The sequence below is a fragment of the Fukomys damarensis genome, unplaced genomic scaffold (assembly GCF_012274545.1).
Source record: "Fukomys damarensis isolate Sample0158 unplaced genomic scaffold, DMR_v1.0_HiC HiC_scaffold_37, whole genome shotgun sequence".
NCBI classification, from domain to species: domain Eukaryota; kingdom Metazoa; phylum Chordata; class Mammalia; order Rodentia; family Bathyergidae; genus Fukomys; species Fukomys damarensis.
The window spans coordinates 37813205-37836939 of record NW_022900949.1 but is presented as its reverse complement, the minus strand read 5'-3'; the positions used below and the strand labels follow the sequence as shown (position 1 = coordinate 37836939).

Here is a 23735-nt window from a genome sequence, read left to right as displayed (position 1 = left end):
GATTCAGAAAATAATTACTTTGGCCTAAAACTTTACAGCTTATCTTTTTAAAACAAATGTTTCTATTTAATGTAATGGCTGTTTGCCAAGAGTAATGAAATTCTTACCTGACCAATAAATTCCCTGATTTCCCCGTCCATTTGCAAACAGTGATCTTTTTCTCTATCTGAAAACCAGAGCTTGGGGTTGAATGACACAGTGGCTGTTTGTTCTACATCCTTAACACACCATGCTCTGGTTTGCTTTCTTGTTTTCACTTGTTTAATCTCATTTCCCAGTATGTAGTCAAATGCATTCAATGTGGTTTGAGGTCAGTTTTACTGAGGTATAATTTATATAAAGCCCCCCCCCCCCTCAGTGCAGTTGGGGATTCAGTAAGTTTGCAGTTACGTCAACATTACCAGAATCCAGATTTGGAACATTTCACCTTCCCTCTGGAATTTCCATGAGCTCTTGTGTAGCGAGTCCCTCCTCTCTCTGACCATTTGCGTCCTGGGCAACTACTGACCAGCTGTCTGTAAGTTTGCCCTTGGAGTATTCCATACCACATTGTTTTTTGCCAGTGACAGTCATTTGAATTGGTGCCATTTTGTAGCTTTCTGTGATGTGTTCATGAACATTCTTAATGTGAACATGTTTTCAATTATCTTGGTTCATGCAAGAGGAATTGCTAGCTTTTATGGTAACTTGGTTTTAATTTTTTAAGGAAACTGCCAAACTATTATACAAAGTGGTTTTATTGTATTATATGTCCACCAGCAAAATATTTTCCAGTTTCTCTTCATTCTGACATTTGGCATTGTCTTTTTAAAAAATTATATCCATTCTACTGGTGAGAGATGTCAATGTGGTTAAATCTGTATATATACAGTACTTTCAAGCAGTATCTTTTTGCTGAGGGAAATGGTTGCCCTCTTGTGGGCAATTGTACATATTACACTTGTGAAAGGCGCACTAATGAGAAGCCTAATGCTCAAGACTGGCTTGTTAAAATTTACATTCATTTCATGTTTTGCTTGCATTGTTAGCACACCAAGCACAACATGAGCCCAAGTCGAAAATGTTTATTTCATTACCACTATTAACCTCAGGAGCTGGCTGGTTTGTGGTAGCTTTTACTTAATCCCAGGAAGTACCTTGCAATCAAAACTTGAGTTTCTGTGCTCAGACTCCATCCACTTATGCACTGAGGTCTTTTGGTTTGCACTTGTAGAGTGGCTGTGGCCTGTGAGGAAGGGAAGGAAAAGGCTAGTGGCTCTGTTGACTCAAACCCACATCCTTTCTAACCAGAACCTGAGGAAAAAATAATTTTTACTGTGGAGTGAATGTAACAGACTGCACACCAATGAAGTGTCCTGCAGCTTCTTGGTATTTTCAGGTAACACTTTGTAAATATGTCTGTGGAGTATTGTAAAACTTTAGGAGAATGGGTCTCAGCTGTCCCTGGGCTCCCGGGGCACTGTTGAAAAGAGCATGCTGTGCATGTAAAAAAAAAAAAAAAAGCAGTGAATTTGAGCAAAGGAAGGAGCCTGTGGAGGATTTCATTTACTTATGGAATGTGCACTGGTAAGTAAAGATTGGCTTCAGGAAATTAGGTGGAAGAAGATCCAAACTTGTAATGTAAAACTTTACAAGTTTTTGCTTTAAAAGAAATGACAGATGATATCACTTATTTTTTAGAAAGTGGAAAGAAATTATGCACATGAATTTTCTCTAGGCTTTTATGTCACAGATTTCCAAATACCTAACAGAGCATTTTACTGTCCTGGCATACATCTATAAAATCACCTACAGATGTGACAGACATGTGCACATGCACACACAGAAGACTGGAGCAGAGTGCCTCACGATGGGCCTGCCTGTGTTTACTGCTTTAGTCAAGTGGAGGTAAGGAGAGAGACCGTGTCATCCACTGGTGTGATACTGTGGCACAGTGATTCCACTTACTGATACAGCCCAGTCCACTTATCATTTGCAGTGGATAAAAGACTATAAAGATTGGGATGGGAAGTTTATTCAGCTTCAGGGTTAAGCACTGGCTAGGTATTAGAATCTTTAAATTTTTATGCAATAAAACAGTAATATAGGTAAACACTGGAATTATTAAATAGGGACTGGCCCTGCCCCCTGTACTGGAGATGGAATCTAGGGGTGCTCTACCACTGAGCTACATCCCTAGCCTTTCTTTTGGTTTGAGACAGGGTCTCTAAATTGACCAGGCTGGCCATGAACTTGCGATCCTCCAATCTTAGGCACCTGAGTAGCAAGGTTTACAGGCGTATCATGCTTGGGAGGAACTTTATTAAAAGACAGAACCCGCTATTTTGTCTGTGCTGGCCTTGACCTTGATCTCCTCAGTTTAAGGGATCCTTCGGTCTCAGCCTCGTAGGTAGCTGCGACTACAGCAGCAGACCACTGCACCCACACCGCTAGGGATTCTCAGTCAGGTTTGGAGGCAGGTTGATGAGTTACTCATATGAAGAGTATTGTTTAACTTCCCAGAAAAATGATCATAAAGTAAGAATGTATGCTTGCTCATTTAGTTCCAAAGGTAATTTAAAAGAATTATTGTAAATTTGTTTGAACCATCATGACAAAAGGTAGAGTGCCCCAGCAATTATTTTAATAGTAGTCTTTTAAAGTGAATTTTGTAATTTCATTAGACTTTAACATGCTCCATTTAAGAAGGAAATAGTTGCTTTACTAATATTTTCATTTTATAGACCTTGGACGTATTTCATTTCTTTCCCCCTTTTGTTCATGTATTCAAGTTAATTGCAGAAAGTTCAGGATGCTTATGTAGTGTCACGCTTTTCATTTTGGTTTCAGGTTGGTAGTTTCACTTGGACACTTGGTCGTGCAGGGACCAAGATATTGTCACCAGCTTCAGAGCTATGGTATTCTTTTCCTCTACTTGAAACCTTAGAGAATGCTGGGGAAATTTCTCGTGTTGCCTGTTTTAGTAACCATTTCCTGATTGTCCTTATGTAAAGCTTAGGGTCTTCACTGAGGCTGTTGGGTACAAAAATCTAGAGAGTAGCGTGCAGAGCAGCATCAGGTTGGAAAATGCCAACCATGCTGGTCCTCAGACGAGTTTTGAGTCACTTTGGAACCTCAGGGATCCCTTTTCAAGCTCCCCTTAATCCTTGAATGTCTATTCACAATCCACTTTTATGAACCTGTTTTACTAATTAATTGGCGTGATCCAGAATAGTTAAAAGTTAACAGAATACTGACTACAGCTGGCATTAAAACAGCTGGTAAAATCCACATTTCCAGAAAAAGAAAATGAATGATGAATGGTAGCAAAATTCAGCCTCTCCAATCCAGACAGGGAATTGGATGCAGGGCCCATTTATCCTATCTTCCCTGCTTCCCATATTAACAGGGGTGATTGGATCTTGGGACAGAAACAAAGGAATATAGGTAGCCATGCCTTTGAGTGCCTCACTGAAAAGCAGAATAAAGTATTTCCATACTAACAACACCTTTCCACTATAACCAGTTGCATACCTAAGCACAAAACAAGCAAAAACCATGAGAAGACAAGGCAACAAAATGCTTCCCAACTCCCCCAAAGCCAACCAGTGAACCACTGGAGGAAAGCAAAAGCCACACAGCCGAGTTATTTGAAAGGATAACAGGAGATTTTAAAACAGATCAGTGACATGCTTGGTGGGCTCACAGAAAATACAAGATAACGGAGGCAATAATACAGAGCTTAGAGTAAGACACTGAACAAAAAGCTGAGCTAATAAAAATGATACAAAACATGAAGGACCAGTTTAGAAAATAAAGTCCATGAAAAGATTCTAAACACAAATCTAGAAAACTGAAAGTATGCACAGCAAAAGTAATATGAGGACAAAATAGCAGAATTAGAAGATAAGGATCTTTCAAAGATTAATTACTCAGAGACTTTAAAAACAACAGAACATGAGTGCTGGGGATTTAGCTCAGTGGCACCATGCCTGCCTCACAAGTACAAGGTCCCGAGTTCGATTCCCAGTACTAAAAATAAAAAAAACCCATGAAAAATGGATTCAGCAGCTGCTAAATGCTAAACACAAGACTAAGATTCATTGGAATTAGTGAAAAATCAGAAGACAGCAAAATGGCACTAAAACCTGTTTACAGAAACAATAGAAAACTTTCCAAAATACCGGTAAACAGTTAAAACATACAGAAAAGTAATAAAGCACATAAAACCTTAAATAGCCATGATCAAAAGAATCTCCATGTCATATCAGAGTCAAAATTCTAGAAGTCCAACATGGGACAAAATCTTAACAGCTGTTAGAGAAAAGGAATGAATCAATCCTTGAATCATTTCAGGGGACGAGAATGAAAAGGTAGTAACAACAAAAAACTACCAGCTGGTTCCACCGCCTGCAACACTTGCAAACGCAAGGTCTCCAGTTTGATCCCAGGTAATGGAAGAAGAAAAAAAAACCTACCAGCTAAGAAAAGCCTAGGTCCTGATGGATTAATGCTGAATTCTACAAGAACTTCAAGGAAGACCTAACACCAATACTTAATGAAAGGGAAAGTACTTTAGAAAGTACTTTGCTGAAAGTTAGCATCGTTATGACTCCAAAAGCAGAAAAGGATCCATCCAAAAGAGGGAACTACCTGAACATTGATAAATCACATGATCATATCAATTGACACTGAAAAAGCCTTTGACAAAGTCCATCCACTTAAGATAAAAACTGAAAACAATGGAGAAGGATCTTACCTAAATGTGATAGAAAACATCTATGACAGACCAATGACCAAAATATTAAACGGGGACAAATTGAAAGCTTTCTAAAATCAGGAACATGCAAAAGATGTATGCTTTCTGTTCAGTATAATTCTAATAACAGAACAATGAGGCAAAGGAAAGAAAAGGGAGATATATATATATATATATATATATTTTATATATGTAATATATATAAAAAGGAATATATATATATATATATGGGAGATGTCAAATTATCATTTACAGATGACATGCTCCTCTACATAGAAGACCCACACATTCCACCAAAAGGCACTTAGAATAACCAAATCCAGTAGCTTAGCAGGATAAAAGTCAACACAACAGTCAGTATTGTTCCTGCACACCAATAATAAACTCACAAGAATTAGGGAAACAATTCCATTCACAGCATCAAGAAAAAAATACCTGTTTAACCGAGTGAGTGAAAGACTACCACAATGAAAGCTGTGTTACTCTGAAAATAGAGATCAAACGGTATCAGAAAAGGCCTTCTTTTATGCCTGGTAGGCAGACTAATGTAACCAAAATGGCTATACACAGATTTAACTAAGTCTCAACCAAAATACCAGTAGCATTCTTCACAAACTAGAGAATCCTACAGTTTGTATGGAAACAGATGAGACCTAGGATAGCAAAAGTAATTCTGGAGAACAAGAGCAAGGCAGGAAGAATCATAATTCTGAACTTTCAGTTGTACTACAAAGCTGCAGGGATAAAAACAGCATGGTATTGCTGGGATGGGGAGACGTGGATCAGTGAGACAGAAGACGACACAGAAACAATCCAAGCACATCCGGCTGCCTGATCTTTGACAAAGGCACCAAAAAAAGGTTACGATAGCTAGTTTTCCCAGCACTGTTTGTTAAAGAAGCTGTCTATATACAAAAGATTGAATCTAGATCATCTCTCTCACCATGTACTAAATCAAAATGGATCAAAGATTTAAACAATTATTTTTTTTTGCAACAGGGTCTTGCTCTGTAGTTCAGGCTGGCCTCAAATTCTCTATGCAGCTTATAGCTCACACTGGGCTCAAACTTGCCTCAGCACCCCCAAGTGCTGGGATTACAGCTGTGTACCACTACACTCGGCCTCCAAGACTTAAATATTAAAATTGAGAAAATAAAATGGGTAAAACTCTTGAAGACATAGACTTAGGCAAGGATTTTTTGAACAGATCCCCAGTTGTATAAAACATAACACCAAAAGTCAGTAAGTGGGATCATGTCAAATTACAAAGCTTCTGTACAGCAAAGGAAACAAGAGTGACGACCTAACAATGCCAAAAAAAAAACAAAAAAACACTCTGCCAGCTATTAGGACCCCCACCAAAAGGAAAGACATAGTCAAAAAGTGGGCAACTGAAATGAATGAACACTTCTCAGAAGAAATACAGATGGCCAATAAATACATGAAAAAAATCTCAGACCACTGAAGAAATGCAAATTAAAACAACACAGATTCCATCTTATTCAAGAAAGGATGGCCATCATCAAGAAATCAAATAACAAACGCTGGTGAGGCTGCAGAGGAAAAGGAACCCTTCTTCATTGTCAGTAGGAATGTAAACTAGTACAAGCCCTGTGGCAATCAGTATGATTCCTCCAACAACTAAAACGAAATTCCACTACTAGTATCTTCCCAAAAGAGTTAAAGACATATTACACTGATACATGCAGTTAGGTTCACAGCAGCACAAATTCACAGCAGCTAAGTCTTTCCATCTGTATGTCCATCAACAGATGAATGGATAAAGAAAACGTGGCATTTACACACAGTGGACCACAATTCTGCCATCAAGTTGTAGGAAAATGGATCTTGAGACTGTAATGTTAAGTAAAATAACCAAACACACAAGCTTAAATATTACATGGTTTCATATATATACATATATATATAGAGAGAGAGAGAGAGGGAGAGCACGAGAGAGCACCAGAGCGCGTGCATGGAATAAAAGCTAATAGGAAGTAGTGAGATCTGCAAAAGGGCAGGGGACCAAGAAGAGATGGAGGGAACCATGAGGGAGGTGAGGTGAAGGATCAAACAACAAAAAATGAGGACGTGTTACGTACATGTACCACTCCCAGTGATGAATGTGATCTGTATAGGCTACAAATACGTACTAATGAAATGTATCAGGCTGTGTAGTTTCTGTGGTACAACAGCCTGTGCCTAATTGTTATATCAAAAACTGAATAAATGGCTTGTCTTGGGCTGAAATTTCATCCTCTTATAAATCACTAGAAAGATGGCTCTAATAATGTAAACCGGAGAGAACATAATCCTTACTCCTTCCCTATTTACATTTATACTCTAGGTTAGGAATGTGCTAACAGCAAATACAGAGGCACAGGAGGAGGGCTGTCCTAACAGATAAATCAGCTTAGGCCAGGCCGTCCAGCTGAAAATAGCCCACAGCCTGTTAGCTTTTGAATAGTGACACCCACGTTAGGAGAAGAGTGTCGGGAAGCAAACACAGCAGCTACTTGCACGAGCAAACACCCAATCTGAAGTTAGCTTGGTACCTGGTTAGAGAAGTCACAGCCATCTAGACACTGGACACCCTGACCTATCATTTATGCCCACACATGTTCTGAAGCACGTCTGTACACAAAGGCAACACTCAAAGTTCAGTGGATGTGAGTAAATATCGGACAAGAAAGCAGTCTTCCTTGCTTTTTACTTCCATTCAAAATAAGCAAAAAGTGGTTAATAGGATTAAAGTAAAGCTTAGGAGTGACATTTGGCAATGGATTTTCGACTTAGCTCTGTGGAGTACAGAGAGAACAATAGTGAAATTCATTTACACCCATTGGGTTTCAACATTGCCAGTATTGAACTGGTCCCATTTTATCTGAATATCATTTGTTTGGTTGGTCAAGTAACAAACACATTTTAAAGATTAATGGCGCTTTCTGGTCAGGACCCTGGGTCAGTGACGGAAACAAATGTCTGACTTAGGGCATGATTACTGTTTCCCACAGTATTTTGGGAAGGTAGGTAGGTAGATGGAAACTCTTGGAAGCACCATGAAGATGTCTTTGAGGTACAGTAAACAGCTAACACAGGAAGAACCAGAGTGGATGGCAGCCAATCAGCTTGATCCAGGCGTCTTCATATTCACGTTAGGAAAGATAGTCATAGAAAATGAACTAAGTACAGGAACGGGCATCTGTAGAATCAGAAATAAGTGGCCAGGGGCTAACCTGTAGCTTAGTGTTATAGTGTTTGTCTGACATGCATGAGGCACTGGGTTTATTAACACGCAAATGCAAAGTGCCAACAATGCATCAGTAACTAAATGGTCAGCTTCGTCATTAGAAAAATGCAAATTGAAATAGTGTAAGATTGCTTTTAACATTGTGCCCACAGCTAAGAAGAATGCAAGTTCGTACACAGAAGGAAAGTTTGCCAACATCAAAATTGTAAAACGTGGCTTACACTTTGAGGCAGATGTTGCTTTTCCAGGGATTTATCCTATAAAAGAGAAGCAAAGATGCATGCACCAGATTCCTTCTGTATAGCATCACTGTGGGAAACTTAAATTTCTTGTGAAGACCTTAGTTGTAGTCCAGGGTCCCAAGACATTGCTGCAGTTTCTTTACAGTTCAAAGATGGAGAAGTAGGAAAGCAACTAAAGGCATTTTTTGTAATCCATTCAGTTGAGCATATTTGATTTTCCACCTTCACCAGCGTGAGTACGTGTAGAAAAATATGTGTACATGCACCTGGTCTTGGTTTCTCACACTGTTGACTGAAGATAATTTACAGGCATACTTAGTGGTGAAGGTATTAGAACTAAAATCGTTTCTTTCCCATACATATGAAATAGTTTTGTAAAGGATATACTAGGATTGGGCCCATATCAGAGAAGAGTGATTTAAAGAACTTTTATAGAGTAGGAACGTGGTCTTTGAAAGCTAAAATAAGTCTGTTTGGTAAGTATTTCAAGTCCCGCCCTGCAGTCTGTTAGAAGGGTAAAGGCTTCTATTATCTAAGCCTTGGCGTCTCACTTAAGTCTTACTTTCAGCTGAGTGTGGTCTACTGGGAAACCACAAATGCTGAGAGTCCTGTTAGTAAGACAGGACAGACCAGACAGTACAATTACCTAATCACAACCACAGTAACAGCAGATGAAACTCCGATTATATTTTGGTAAAGATCCATGAAGCTTTCTGAGTTGCTGGCAAAGGTTTTGAGGAGTCTGTGGACTTCATAGATTCCCCCCCCCCCATTTTCAGTACCGGAGATTGAACTCTGGACCTTCAGGCATGGCACCATTGAGCTATATCCCCAGCTCCATAGGTAATTTTCTAAACGGTACCACAGATGGTGACAATATACATTCCCAGCAACCTTGACAAGGAGTGAATAAAGGCCTAGGCAAGTGAAGCAGTCTCTAAAAGTGCCTAAATTCTTGCTAATATAAAACTGAGGAGCCAGAGGAGACACCACTTAGCACACAAAGCTGCTGCCAGTATTTGGTGGCAGAAAATCTGCCTGACACTGGGCTGGGAAATTGCAGTTACCTCATCAAGACTGAAAGCAGAAACCCCAAGGACATGGTAGACAAAGTCTACTTAACAAACTCAAATACCATCATAAAAACTGAAAAGCAAAAGTTAATAGGAAATAATCTAATAAAAGATGCACATCTGAATATATAAATCCAAAAGAAAAAGCTTCCCTCCCTCATGTGGTTCACCTGTTCCTTTTTACTGTTAAGCTTGTTTCTGCATTAACAGAGCTTCCCTCATGGTGAACTCATCCCTTACGATTTAGGGAGAGATAACTCCCCCCATCTCCAGTGATGGGCTCTGGGACTGCATGTAGACTAATGGTCATAGAGCCCATGCGCTGGGGATGACGACATGTGAGACACAGACGACTTCCAGAACTGTCTTGAAGTGGCAACAATAGGATGTTAGAAGCCAGGGAATGCTGAAGGGGATTCCTGGCAATGTTTTTTTATTGTAAAATTATTTAAACACCACAATTTTTATCACTGCTATTTATTCAGATTTTGTTTTAAATTTTCCAGAATAAAGTATGAAGAGCTGGGCATGGTGGCGCATGCTTGTAATCCCAGCACTCATGAGGCTGAGGCAGGAGGATCACCTTGAGTTTGAGGCCAGCCTGGGAGGGTTACATAGTGAATTTGAGGTCAGCCTGGATTACATTATCAAGACCATGTCTCAAAAAACAAAACAAGTATGTAGAAATTGCATCTTTTCATCTTAAAACCACTTCTAGAAATGAATAGTTTGAAATTTGCCCCAGTATTTTTTCAGGGATTGTTGTGGAAACATTCTTCCTAGCTTCATAATATCCACAGATTAGAAACAATCTCAGCAGGGGCCAGAGATGTAGCTCAGTGGCACCATGCCTTACTGCCAAAGTGCTAGATCCCCAGTACCTGGGGGAAAAACATAAACAATCTGAGCATCCAACAAGGAGGCTGGTAAAATGGTACAACCTGGATAACTACTGACCTAAGTTTCAAACAAGACGCAAAGGGGAGCTGATGACCCACCTTTGAAAGCCTGTTACAGTGAGGGTTCTTCCCTGTGCTTTCTTTCAATGGGAACAAACTCCTTTCCCACACACCGTATGCCCTGTCCAGTTAGTACCAACCTGTGGATACAGACCAGATGGGAAGGGAGTTAACACTGCTCAAGCAGAGACTGAGATATTGGTGCAGTCAGGGAGAGAATAAAATCAGCCCGCAGTTTCTGAGGCACTGTGGCGAGCACCCCCCATCATCTGTTGTGAGCCCCGCAATCTTACCAGGCAGACCACCATATCAACGTGGGTACAAAGGGGAGACTCAGGAGCCAAGATCCACCCTTGGGAAGTCACATTTCAGGGCTTAGGTCTTTTCCGATTTCATGAAGCTAATGACGTATTCTTTCTTTAAGGATGACAAGATTTCTTCTTGCAGCACCGCCACCTTCTACCCAACACACTCAAAACACGTGACCTTGATCCTGGACGCGCTCGGTTCACTTGAGGCTAAGCACCACTGATCTTAGATGAACTTGTGTGTGGTTATGACCTTGGGAAACCAAGCGGAAAGGTGAGCTCTTCCTGACCACATTTCTTTCCCCATTTCAGCAACAAATACACTTGTGAACGACAGTACATTGTTCTACATGAAACTCGTAAACTGTCGGCAGCAATTTCACACAGCAATCAAAGAATTTATTCAGGCAATGAATAAAAGCATGGATTTCACCCCAGTGGTTTCTGTAAATTTTTATTAATTTTATTGTAACAGCTTGATTCTCTTGTGAAAAGAATTTGAAGATGAATAAATCAATTACATTTTAAAAAACAGCATTTAATCCTCGTTACAGAGAACAAAAGATCTGTGGCACATTATCTTTGGAAAGATCTTTTGCAAATTTTTTTCTAAAAAAAAAAAAAAAATTAATTCTCTCACAGACCACATACGTCTCTTTTAAAGGACTATACAAGGCAGCTAAGCTGTACCCACAAAAGCCCCAAGTCACAGCTCTGTTGCTGAAGGAGGTAAATACACAGCATCGCCTTACTCACGTTGCACATCTTCCCACTGAGAGCACCGCTGCCTCCTCAGCCTCTGTACAAAATCACTGTGACAACAGCCGGCACATTGTTCCATACTCATTAAAGAAAGCTCATTAAAGACGACCTAGTGATTCTCATTTATCAACTGGACAATTCACTCCTTTGTAAAAACAATTTCAATAATACCAAGATTTGACTTTCCTCTAAAGTATAAGACAGCAAAAAATATATAATATATAATAATAAATAAAAAGGCAACCCTGCGCAGGTATCATCGAAAACATGATCACATTCAGAAGAGAGAAGATTTGGGCCACAGGCATACACACATGCACACACACTCCACGGCCAACAGTGTCCATCTGGCTTCTGAGGGAAGGGTGTGCAGTCTCCTCAACAATACGGCATGGCCTGAATACAGGCAAACGGAGCACTGCCTGCCTGGAGCACTGCATGAACATCTACTGTACACCAAGCAAGTTGCAAGTCGCCCCCGTTGGGCCAGCTCAGCCACTGTCTGGCCAGCCTGCCATCTGCCAGTGGCCTGCCTTGTCCTCCCGGGCCAGCTGAGTGATGTACAGGCTCCCTAGGAGCTGTAGAGTTTCCATCCTGTCCTCTGATGCGCCCTCTGAGTACAGAGGTGTGGGCCCTGCTCTACTGCACGCAGTACCTGGTGTGTTCAATGCACAGGGGAACAGAATTTAGTGCGATTCAGCAAAAAATGTACAGCCACATAAAGAAAAGTGGTGGATGGTGCTCATCAATGTATCATAATTAAGAACTAAAGAAATGCCCAGTGCTCACAATGACTGAGATGTGCATTTTCAGTCACCAAGAAACCAGCACAGCTGCACATCTGAGGACATGGGGTGTAACCACCACTTGCCATGCTGAGAGGGCAATCCCCAACACCATGCTGCCCTGCCATTCCACCTCCCCACAACAAAAGAACGCAAAGTAAAGGCACAGGGAAATACCTTACAGCCATTATTTCCAAATGGAATCAACCAGAAAAGACAGGAGACACTAGAAACACGGGGAAAAGAAGTATCACTGCCTGTGACCCAGCACTGTCCCACAGCTGCACTGCACCTCCCCACCAGCCAGAGACCTATCCTTGGGTATTCAAAGACAACTTAAGAATTCCTGCAAAACTTAAAATACTGGTTATTCGTGGTAAAAGGTGTAACAGATAGTTTTTCAAACACTTTGTTGTACTGGGGGTTATAAATCATTAAGAAAAATCTGGTAGGAGACATGGAAACTTTTGAAATACATTTTTAAAAAGCCCAACTACCTTAAGATGCACAGGTCAAACTTTATAAAGCAGAAGGGTAAAAGATGTAAGACCTCCGTAACATCCCTTGAAGCTGTGGATAAACAGACATTGTTTCAAACTTAGGTTTGGTCAACAAAGGCACAACATGCACTCTAATGGACTCAGCTCTTATTCTCTTCTATAGCAGAGATAACAGCTTGGAGGACACAGTGGTTTCCTTTTCGCTTTTAAGTTGTGACAGAACACAAGAGTAAGCTGATCCTGCCAATAATATGTAAGACCTGTTAAGGCAAGGTTTCAGTCAGAAAGGGAACAGCTTTTGTTAAGCTTCTGAACATCCTGAGATCTGGAATTAAAGGACACAGAAAAATAGAGGTAAACGTGGTCCTATTTGTTGGGGAAAACGGCTACACATTTTGGCCAAAACATCTATAAAATGAAGGCCCTTTGGTTTAAAAAAAAAATGCTTCTCCAGTTCAATACCGTGATTCAGTCATAACATAAGACGGTCCAATTACCCTATTGTAATAAACTCTTGATAACTGCTTGCTGGCCCCTCGATTCTTCACCTTGTTACAAGGTGGCCTGTATTTTCACACTCTTAACCAAGTATAATTTGGTATATTTCAATAGTGTATTTTGTTATTTAGCAGAGCTTCTAAGTTCGTAGATTCACATTTTAATTATCTCCAGGACAGAATCATTTGACACTTTTTAAAGTAAAAGTGTTCTTCCATTTTCTGCTGTGTACACGTGCACACACCCTGTCATGGCAAACGCAAGACTTTGGAGGTAGGGTGTGGTGCCTGGGATCCAACTCAGGACGTTGCGCTTGCGAAGCAGGTGCAGCACCGCTGAGCTAGACCCCTGGACCTAGGCTTGCTCCTAAGATGCTTTTCTTGACCTCAGTGTGAAGTGAGTACCATTGCTGTTACGATGACATCACATGTTCAGAGAATTTTATAATGCAGTTCTCTCAAATGTTCTACCTCAATATAAATTCTGCCACTGGGAATTGTAAGCATGCAGTGAAAAAGTGTAAATGGTTTAAAAAATCTTTCTATACAAATTTCTATACACAACTGTAACAGCAAAACCACCAGTGGACATGAAGGGTGCCCAGCCCCGCCCTTTTAGTACAATTGTAGTCAGAATCAGAAATATGCAGTGACTTAAGAGTGCAAATTGATTTGTCCAAATTTGTTAGTTTTTCAAGGGAGAGATAAAATGTAATGGTTTAGGGGGGAAAAATCCTACAAAGAATAAGGGCATAGGAAAAGCCATCTGATCTTTGAGAATTGCTGAGAAATATCTCTGGTCAAGGGAGCGGGGCGGCTCGCAGGGAGGACACATACTCTGCAGAGAATCAACTTGTACACGTGACAGGCAGCTTGCTCAATGAGGGACACCCCCAGCAGTGAGGGAACAGCCAACGGAGCAAGGACAAGTGGCAACTACACTGCACAGGCCACACAAGACTCACACACAACACCACACACACAACCTGCTGAGCAATTACTGTCACAAGGTTTTTTAAACTAGGAGTTTAAAAAGACCATGAGTTTGCATTATGGCAACCATGAAGTTGCTTTGTCAGGATTGCACATCAAGGTCTTTGCTCAGACATCTATGGCTTTAACCCAACCAGGGTGAGAGAACAGGCAGAAGTGAGGCTAACAGACAAGGCCTCGTGGACAGCTGTGTGGAAGAGAAACAAGCATCGCTCCCATCTACTACCTGGCCCTTTACAGAGGCACCGTACAACGAAGAGACTTCTAACATTCACCACAGGCACTGGAGACATCTTCATTCTTCACAAGTAATAAATACCAAACTATGAAACATGCTTGGAAAGAAATACGTGGAGCATGGATAGGGTTGAAGGGGGAGTAGTAAATTAACCAATTAATGGTAGAGTTAACACTCCTCAAGTGTAATACATGTGCAAATTCTACTTTCTAAATGGGGTTAAAAAAAGTCAGCTTTTAAAACAACACTGCACTCAGAAGAGTATTTCCAACATGAACCTTCCTTCAAAGTCTCCATGGATGAGAACCTGTGTGACAGACGTGTGGAAATCCTGAATGTGTCCTTTCCTTTTAGTCATTCTGAAGGAACTGGTTGAGTGCAGATGGCGTGGCAAGAGCTCAGGGGGAGGCCACAGTTCCTTTTCAACCTCGCCAGATCTGAGTGATTGAGCACACTGGACAGAAGGCATGTGGTGACGATTTCTGTAATCAGTCCTCCAAATCTCCGTCTCCTCCCAGGGACTTAACTTCCTATAGTCAATCAAAGGCTCAGAAAGTTTAGTTTTGCTATAAATATAAAATAATTTGTAGCAGAAAAATATAGCCTCTCTAAGAAGTAGATTTCATTTTTCTTTGTTCACTGACAAAACTCAAGAGTTGCTCACACACAAGTTACCACATAGCTGCAGACCACCAACCAGCACCTTGGATTCCAGTGCTGCTTAAACAAAAATTAAAAAGCACTTTAGCCATCTGGTCAGGTATAAAGCTTGATTCCCTTCCCTAAGACAAGAAATTCAGAAGATAGTCCAGGGTGACTGCCTTATCACCAACTTCCTTTCCCAGAAGCAGGGAACGGACAGTGACACCAGGTCCCTCTGATGACTAGAATCTGGAGCTGGCTTCCAGCACAGTCGGAGAACTCCAAGCTTGGGGGAGGGTGCAGTCCATTAGGCAATGGGGTTTCCTTTGATTTTATAAATTAGGACAATACTTGGTGTCATTGGAGCTACTGACAGAAAGGGGTACAGTCGAATCCTTCACAATTCACGTTTTCAGATGGCCATTAAATTCTACTAAACAAATCCTCCCTAAAACTTAAAAAAAAGAAATCAACCACAAGACCTTTCACCAAAAATCATTGTTTAAAAAAATTTCCTTCTGGGGTTGGCCTAGTATGACTACTGAGATGAGAAGGATTTGTTTTCAGAGGTGTATCCCACTGGTTCAGAACAAAACAAATCAAAAAAACCCAGGGAAATGATCCCAGACCATTCTCATGCCTGGAAGGCAACACTGCACTTGTGTCCTCCAGAGAAAAGCAGGATCATCTCTAGGCTGACCCCATCCCTGCTTCTGCATAGCCACAGCGTCCAACTGATGGTTACACAGCTCATAAGAGTAAGTGGACCAGCTTACGGATCATCTCACAAAGCTCCTTTTGGGACAAAAGTCCAGACTGGTTCCAAGGTTTCCAATGTGCAAAAATGGTTCCCAAGACACTGAGTCAACTTGGGCATCTGTTAAGGTGTTCTGGTTGCTTGTTTTAGCCGCTGAAAACCCTGTCTTGCATAGTGCACCAGGTCCGCCAAACTGCTGTTGAGGGCTAAGGTGCATGTTTTTGTGCTGAGCTGAGCAAAGAATTCTGCAAAACAAACCAACCAACCAAGTAAATACACATGAACATAAAAATTAAAACGAAAGCAGAAAAAGTCAAGTTTCCAGAAGCTATGTTCCCAACATTCTGCTTTTCATGGACTGCTTGCTAATTCTCCCCTCCCTCCACTAGGCTAGACACCTATAAAGGGCAGGGACCAGGCTTGCTGCAGAGTAGAATCCATAAAATCTGCCCAGCAGTCCCTGGCACTTTACAGACATGGATGAATGGGTGGATGACCAACGAACGCAAGAAAACCCACCATGTTATAAGCATTATAACATTATAAGTTTGCTCAGAAAAGATAAAGCTCTAAGAGGCCGTGGGGAAGTGTAGAGGCTACAGCCAGCTAGCTGCATCCTTCCCACAGCCAAAAAGAAAAATGTAATGGCCTTAATCTGGCAACCACATATGTAAGCATTTACTTAGTGGGGACTTAAACAGTTCTCCTGACTGCATGCTCTGCTGTTCTTAAATCATGGGTGTCCCCAAGGGCTTTCTTTGCAAGAATGTTTAACAGGCCATCTTTTGCATTTGCAGCTAACTGTATCTTCCTTAACATATGCTGCAAGCAAACAAACTCAGCCTTGGGATTATGCTACTTCCTATTGCAAATACGCCGAGCCTAGGAACAGCCAGCGAACCTCCACCTTCGCTTTCTGTGTCCTTTTGCTAGCATTTCACTCAGAGAGTATGATACAGGACTTAGGAAGGCAAGGTGCTAAAGCTGCTTCTAATTTGGTTTTGTGGACCTAACTACAGGAACCCAACCCTGTGCCAGACAGAGCTCAAGAAAGAACTGCGACTGGATTCTGAGCAGAATGGAGATGAGAGCAAACAGCATGCAGTCCCTGTTCTATAAGGAATGGGACATAAAATCCAAGCCACTCACACTCCTCTCCCCTTGCCCACACCCCAGCGATCACCGCCAGAACCCTTTACCTTTGTTCTTTCTTGCAAGGGCTTCTGCCTGCTCCCAAAGATCAAAGGCAGTGAGGACATGGGATGTGATGGTGACATAGGAGGAGGTCATGTTCTGGATGGTGACGGGGGTGCTGACTGTGGCTGTCATCCCGCTGCTCCCAATATTGCTAGCACTGGCCTGGGACCCGACAGAGCTGGCAGGAGACGGCATTGGGGAGAGGGGGGATGGTGCGCCTGTGCTTCTGGCAGGGTGAAAGGGAGAGGAGAATCAATGTTTTCTCTCTGAAGCTGCAGTCCAAGTCACAAAGACTCACTGTGTCCTCACCCAAGTGGCACTCACTGCTACATCACTCCTATAAGGTCAGGGACACCAGGTGGGCTCAGCCGTGTTCCAGGCACACTTTCTCACTTCCTCTTCTGACATCCATGCTCTTCCCATGCCCGATTCCGAGGCATGCTGGGAAGACTGCTTTCATCTACTCCCTAAACAGGACCCTGAGCCCGACTCTACACCTGGCACTCGGTGTGGACACTGCGGGACGGAAAGTCTTCCTTTCTGTCACCACCTAATCTCTGTGCATTCAACTCCCTCCTCCCAAGTCCCAGCACCAAGAAGGCAGAGACGGTCTTAACAATCTGTGTCTGCTAACCCTAAACCTAGGACTGGTAGCTGCTAAGAGCAGGTAGGCTGCTGGTGGGTCCCTGGGGACTTGTTTCATCAACCAAAGCAGGGCAGACCTGGGAAGGACAGGGAAGGGTGGTAGCATAGGTCAGGAAACTGGACATTAGCTTTCCTCTGCCTTGGCTGAGTACCTGGTCATACAAGGTACTGTGTATCTCAGTGTGGAGGGAAATCACTCAGATGTAAGCACTGAGTGGTTCTAAGATGGAAGGGCCAGCAGCAGCAGCCTGGCAGGAGACATGTCCTGGGGCAGTCACCCTTGCCAGGACTGGAGAGCGCTGCAGAGCAGCAGAACCTACATCAAACAAATGCCTAAAGACGGTGCCCTGCTGAGCAGCAGCTGAAGGCACTGCAAACAGCAATGTGACTGAGTGTCTCAGAACTGGAGTAGCTCGGCACTGGAGTGGTGACATTTTCAAGAGCGAATGGTACTTCCCTCTCAGAACTGGGAATTCTCCAAGGAATAGGATGAAAATTTTTAAAAACTGCTAACAAAGGACCATGGAGAGAAGAACATTCCACCCCCATCCTACAAACAACTGCACAAGCATGCTGTTTTCCACATCCTACACCACAGGTAAACAACTGTGTTCACAAAGCAGCGAAACACTGTTGCCGGGTGTGACTGTGTCACTCCTTCTGTCCCAGTGTGGGGCCTGGCAATGGGGATGGCACATAGTTCCGCAAAGCCCCAATTACTGACTGCCAAGTGGATGTAGCACAGAAGAAAGGATACCGGCTCTGATTCCAGGGCTCTTTGTTCTCAGGGGATCCCAAGGCCCAGACCCAGGAGCCTACACTGCAGACTGTATGCTCCTGAAGATTACAGGAGGCCCCTCTTAGCCATGCGTTCACTTTCCACAATTTTTGTTACTTGCTGTCAACCATGGTCTGAAAAATTTTAGTATTTGTCTTGCATGAGAGAAGAAACATTTACATATCTTACATTACAGGACTGTGTTTGGTTTGGGGTTTTTTCCCGCAGTGACAGGGAGAGAACCTAGGGCCTTCATGCCTGCTAGGCAAGGGTTCTGCCAGCGAGCCACATCACTATGTGGTTAACCTCTGACTATGCTTAACACAGAAAGTACATTTTTATACGGTTTTATTGGGTACCGGGGATCGAACTCGGGGTCCTCGTGCTTGCGAGGCTGGCAGCGGAACCACTGAGCTAAATCCCTGGCCCATATTTTTATAGTTCTGTACAGAAAAGCTTATGGAGGGGGCTACATAATAGCTGCAGGTCCAGGTGTCCACTAGGGGTGTGGAACGCACCAACAATAGCTAAGAAGGGACGACTGTACCTTTTGTGCTAGCCATCAGCCTAAACCTTGACTTGCAACTTCTCCTCAAAAAAGCAGAAAAAGCTAGTGATTTACTTTGAAGAAACAAACCAGCACACAGATGCATGCAAGTTTTGAAAAGCCAAAGTCCTCCCCCTACCACATACACAAATAGCTGCAAAGCAAGAGATAAAAAATGACTTCATTCTGTAAATTATTTAAATTAGACACGATTACCTTGCAATGCATGGAGAAGGTGCCTGGGCTACTTTGGAAGAGCTCTTGAAGTGTTCGTTCAGAGTGCGGGAATACTTTATTGCTATGTCTTTCTTACAGCGAAACATCGCCATGTTCAGGAGAGACTGGCAGCGCATGCTGTGAAGACACAGAAGTCACAAGAGGCGCGTCCAACCCCAAACAGGACGAGTTTGCCACGGGACACAGCCAGCCAACCCACCTGTGCCAGGTCACCCCAGACTCTTCTTGGACAGATCAGACTGTGCCAAGAGTAAATACTGACCCCAAATCACAAACGCACAATAAAACTTTAACAGCAAGACTGAAGCATTCCAAAGTCACCAGTGAGCCGGTGCTATGTCATTTTCATAATTAACAGGGGGATCCACCACTTGCGAAGGCATTGACTTGGCTTTCACCATAAATTTCAGGTTAAAACAGAATTTTTAAAACATCAAAAGAAACAAAAATCAAGGCAAGTTAGACTAAGTACAAAATACACACCATAAAACCGCAAATATTTTCTCTTGTGTGGTGGTGTCACAGGGTTTTAGTGACATCGTGAACCTGCAGCGAGATGAGAAAACAATGAGTTAAACAAGGCAGGCAGCGACCTGGGCCTGGGTGCCCTGACTTCACACAGCTCCCACAGTGGTTCTGAGGTATGGAGATGGGAGAGCGACAGCGAAACGCTGACCCTGAGCCATCCCGGCTCCATGGGCACAGGTACAGCTGCGTCCCCAAGGGGCCACTGTTGCAATCAGGGAGACACACGACAGCCGGAAGGGTGAACCACAGTCTCATACTGCTCAGTGCACTCGGCAAGATGGTACCCTGTGGGCTAGGCTTCAGCTAGAGCAGTTTTAGTTTAGGATAAAAACTGTTCTTGAACCAACAGCTTTTTTATTTTTTTATCTTTTCAGTGCTGGGAGTCGAGTCCACAGCCTCCTGCACACCAGGCAGATGCTTCTCTGTGGAGCTTGCACCCACCTCTGTACTTTTCAAGCATCCCCTGTACAGAGCGGTCTCCAAACAGGTTCACGTGGATTAAGCAACAGAAGCAAGCAAAGTGCAGTAGGCACGAGAAGAGCACAGTGACCGGCACTTACTTAACAAGATCCATAGCTTCCGAGTACACAGAGTACGCCGACTTGGTGGCCAGGCCCTCTGACTCTGTGGCGATCCCACACTCGAGAAGGGACAGGACGGCATCCAAGTACTTAAAGGCCTTCCCCACCTTGTCCGTCTACAGGAAAACAGTCGCTGTTAGGCCAAGACAGCCTGTTCTTTATAGTTCCTTACCCACATACTTCCTGGGACTTTACTGTCTGAGCTTAGTCATGCTTAGAAAGTGTGACGATGAGTGAACTGAGAGGCTAGGTAACGGCGCCTGTCAGCGACTGCCTACTCAGAGAACTAGCGAAACTCATCAGGAAGAAGACAGAAGTCCTACATTCAGGTTACTCTCTCACACCTCCCAGAAATACATGTGCACAGACTCCCTGCTATCAGCACGCAATTACTCTTTACCTAACTTCCTCAAGAACTAGATTATGCTGCACATCTAGGGCACTGGAGACACAAGTCTCTGTAGGAATGGAGGTCTACCTTGTGGGTAGAAAACATTCATTGTGATTTTTGAGCATCTTACATAAAATATCTGACAGTCATCTTTTCATGCACTTTAGAGCCCAATGGATTAATCTCCTTTGGCGCCTTGGTTTGGCGTACACGGCCATGACCTGTGACAACCAGGACAAAATTTCAGTGTGCCTTAAAGGGACTGCAGAAAAGTGCAATCAGATATCGGTGGCCACCTTAACCTCAATAAACACTTTATCACTAATCCTCTTTCCGCTGAGTAGCACAATACAGCTAAGTCAATCCAACCCATCACTGTGTGAGGGGCACTCATTCTTTCTCCACTTCTGGCCGCAACACCACACGTCTGTACTGCGAGTTGGTTAACAGTGCCAGTGCTCTCAAAGGGATCCATTCAAAGAGGATGAAAAGGGCGATGACCGGGATGCCCCAGGAAGACGTATGTGGACGCGACACCCAGGAGAGGGCTCCGGGCTGCTGGGCATTCATACCGCACAGCCAGCAGCGACAGGAGCCTCAAAGCTATTACCGAGGCCATGTTGTCTTCCTGTTGTCCCAGGAGGGACCAGATTAGGCTGGCAAATGCGCACGCACATGTATATTATTCCAGAATACTCAGCATTAGTGCTCTAGATTTTACATTTTAGACCTAACACGATTTTAAATAAATATTTTTCCTAGATAATCTAGGCTCAGAATATTAGTGACAAAAAGAATAAATTGATATTAACATGCCTCAATTCATTAGCAGGATAAGGCATGACCAGTTTGTTACGCTGATAGAAAGCTAATACTGAAAATTTGTTGATTCAAAATCATTTTTTTCAAGGATATTCCAAAAGTTCTATTGGCCTTGGGGCAGAAGCAAAGAACTACAGTGTGATAGAGCAATTAGTTAACATCCTCTTCCTTAACTACTTTGCAAGGAAGGTTGGCAATGCCTGGAAGCACTATCCCTGTGGTTGCTCGTAAATCTCCTGAACTGATTTAAAATGGCAGAGACCAAATTCCTGCACTCAGTAGTAAGCACGGCACAAAGATAAAATACACTCATCTGTTCTCAGGCATGCACATCTTAACTTTGTGAAATGTCAAACATACCTTTGAGGCATTATGCAATTACGAAGGTGGTCTTACAGATTACTGTCCAGACCACAGGCTCTGAGAGCAGAATGGGATGTATCATTTATCACACTGGGCTCCAGTAAACATAAGCAGACCTGCTCTGGCACACTGGGATGCTTGGTCACCTCGTGTAGAGAGAGAGAAGTTGTGCCTCTCTATAGAGTAAAACCTAAACCAACTCCCCTCAGCGCTCATCTTAATCTTTTGAATAACAGGGAATCTAGTGCGGACAGTGTCCAATGTTGAGGTAAATTGTAGACAACTGGCTGACAGTGCTAAGTATTTACTCTTTTTCCAGACTCGAGAATCACCCAGTTCCAGTCTCAATATCAGAAAGTGGTAAGGAGGACCACTGCTCAGTGCAGCTGTGATCTGACTCAGGCGACCCTGTCTAGGGACTTACCCTGGACTCCGCAGGAACATCCGGTGTGGGAAGGAATCAAGGGATATTTTGCTTAAAGAATGGGGAGTTGCTAGGGGGTCTTAGAACGCCCCTCTTGGAGGGTCAGGAACCCCAGGACTCGGTCCCTGTGACCACTGTGGATGTGCTGGTTTGGGTCCCTGGCAGTCCTGTTCTCTCCTGTGGCAACACACCTTTCCAGGAAGGGCTGCCTGTTTATAGGGTTTGGGTCTCGGAAGCATACTCTACAGATAAGAGCCTGGGGGTTCCGATGCTTACACATCATCCCATTATACTGTAGCAACAATATAAAAGCATATTTAATCACAGAGGCAATTAATAACAAACCTTCACCTTCCAGAAAGTCCAAAGGTCAGCAAGTCAACAGAATCCATACCTCCAGGTATGTTTACCCACAGCACCATTAGTACCTGCATCTGGAACTGTCATCTAATGGGCTCAGCTAACTCTTCAGTCAAGCCAGGCACTGAGGGCTTTAGTCTGGGATGCACACGGACTTCCTCACTTCATAAAACTTTTCAGCATGGTCACAAATTGGCTGACTTTCATTAGTAGGACTTGTTTTTCACATGCAAAGAATTGTTTTGGTGAAACGAACTCACCTACTATATCACTAGCAGCTGGATCAACTTCCATTCGACTAGGGTCTTTGTACAAATCTCTCCATAATCGGACTGAATCAGTGGAACCAAAGAACACAACTCCACCGGAACATCTTATCCCCTGCTCCCCCAAACCCCGATTCCCACTCACAGAGCCCTCCTCCTTCTTCCTCCACCCCAATGCCCTGCACACATACAGTACCACAGATCACAGACCACACTTTTTTAATCAAAACATTCTGCCAAAGGAATAGAAAGCCAAGACTGACCATTGACTCTGCTTTGCACTTCAACTTTCTGGCCTCCTTCATGTGAAAATCAGCTTGCTGTCTGAGAAAAGAGAAACGGAAGGCTGGGTCCTAGGAATTGGAAATGATGAGACAGACAGGCAGCTGAAGAAGACCAAGGAGGCGATAATGGGAAGCGGGGGTGGGGGAGGAGGAGGGCAGGGAAACAAGAACACGCAGGAGGCATCCAGACTCTTACTTGTCAAACTTCCCTTGAGGCTTCCCTGGTTTAGAGTTACCATTTGGCAAAGAAGGCACTGGAAAGGGATTTGCAGTATCTCCAGGTCCCTGTTTAAAAGAAATATATACTAGATTACATTTTAACCCTAAAGATCATTGACCTAAAAGTAGTATCTCTCTTAAGTAGCCCCCAAAAGTGCCTGCACAGGAGTAAAGCAGACACCGCACTTCAGCTCGGTCATGGACCTTCCCCCTACAGACACCGGAACCCACAGCTTCTGGCTGTCCTGGGGACTCAGCATGTCGAGATGAGAATGCTCAAGGCAGTGGGCGACTCGTGACATTTCCACTTAAAAATACACACACGCAAGGATTCTCGAGCATTAACAGG

The 23735-nt window shown here is 43.1% G+C and overlaps 1 protein-coding gene and 1 long non-coding RNA gene across 11 annotated transcripts in view; one reads left to right on the top strand and one right to left on the bottom strand.

The window, feature by feature from the left end:
- The first annotated feature begins 1154 nt into the window (after positions 1-1154).
- Positions 1155-11315, top strand: LOC117284512. Of its 2 annotated transcripts, XR_004515623.1 has the most exons (4): positions 1155-1378; positions 1795-1887; positions 10687-10844; positions 11235-11315. It is a non-coding gene; the product is annotated as an uncharacterized LOC117284512 (long non-coding RNA). The 2 variants fall into 2 exon arrangements; XR_004515622.1 differs by lacking the exon at positions 1155-1378 and having other exon boundaries at positions 1722-1887.
- Positions 11316-15865: 4550 nt separating this feature from the next.
- The window catches only part of Aff1 (AF4/FMR2 family member 1), a 152144-nt gene continuing 144274 nt past the window's right edge, over positions 15866-23735 (bottom strand). For all 9 annotated transcript variants that reach the window (XM_010606726.1, XM_019204944.2, XM_010606721.1 and 6 more), the window contains 7 exons: positions 23364-23452; positions 23147-23207; positions 20237-20373; positions 19632-19694; positions 19128-19265; positions 16944-17167; positions 15866-15989 (listed from right to left, as the gene is read on the bottom strand). In XM_010606726.1, coding sequence (XP_010605028.1) covers positions 15868-15989; positions 16944-17167; positions 19128-19265; positions 19632-19694; positions 20237-20373; positions 23147-23207; positions 23364-23452 — 834 coding nt within the window. In that variant the 3' untranslated portion in view covers positions 15866-15867. The remainder of the gene's footprint in view (positions 15990-16943; positions 17168-19127; positions 19266-19631; positions 19695-20236; positions 20374-23146; positions 23208-23363; positions 23453-23735) is intronic.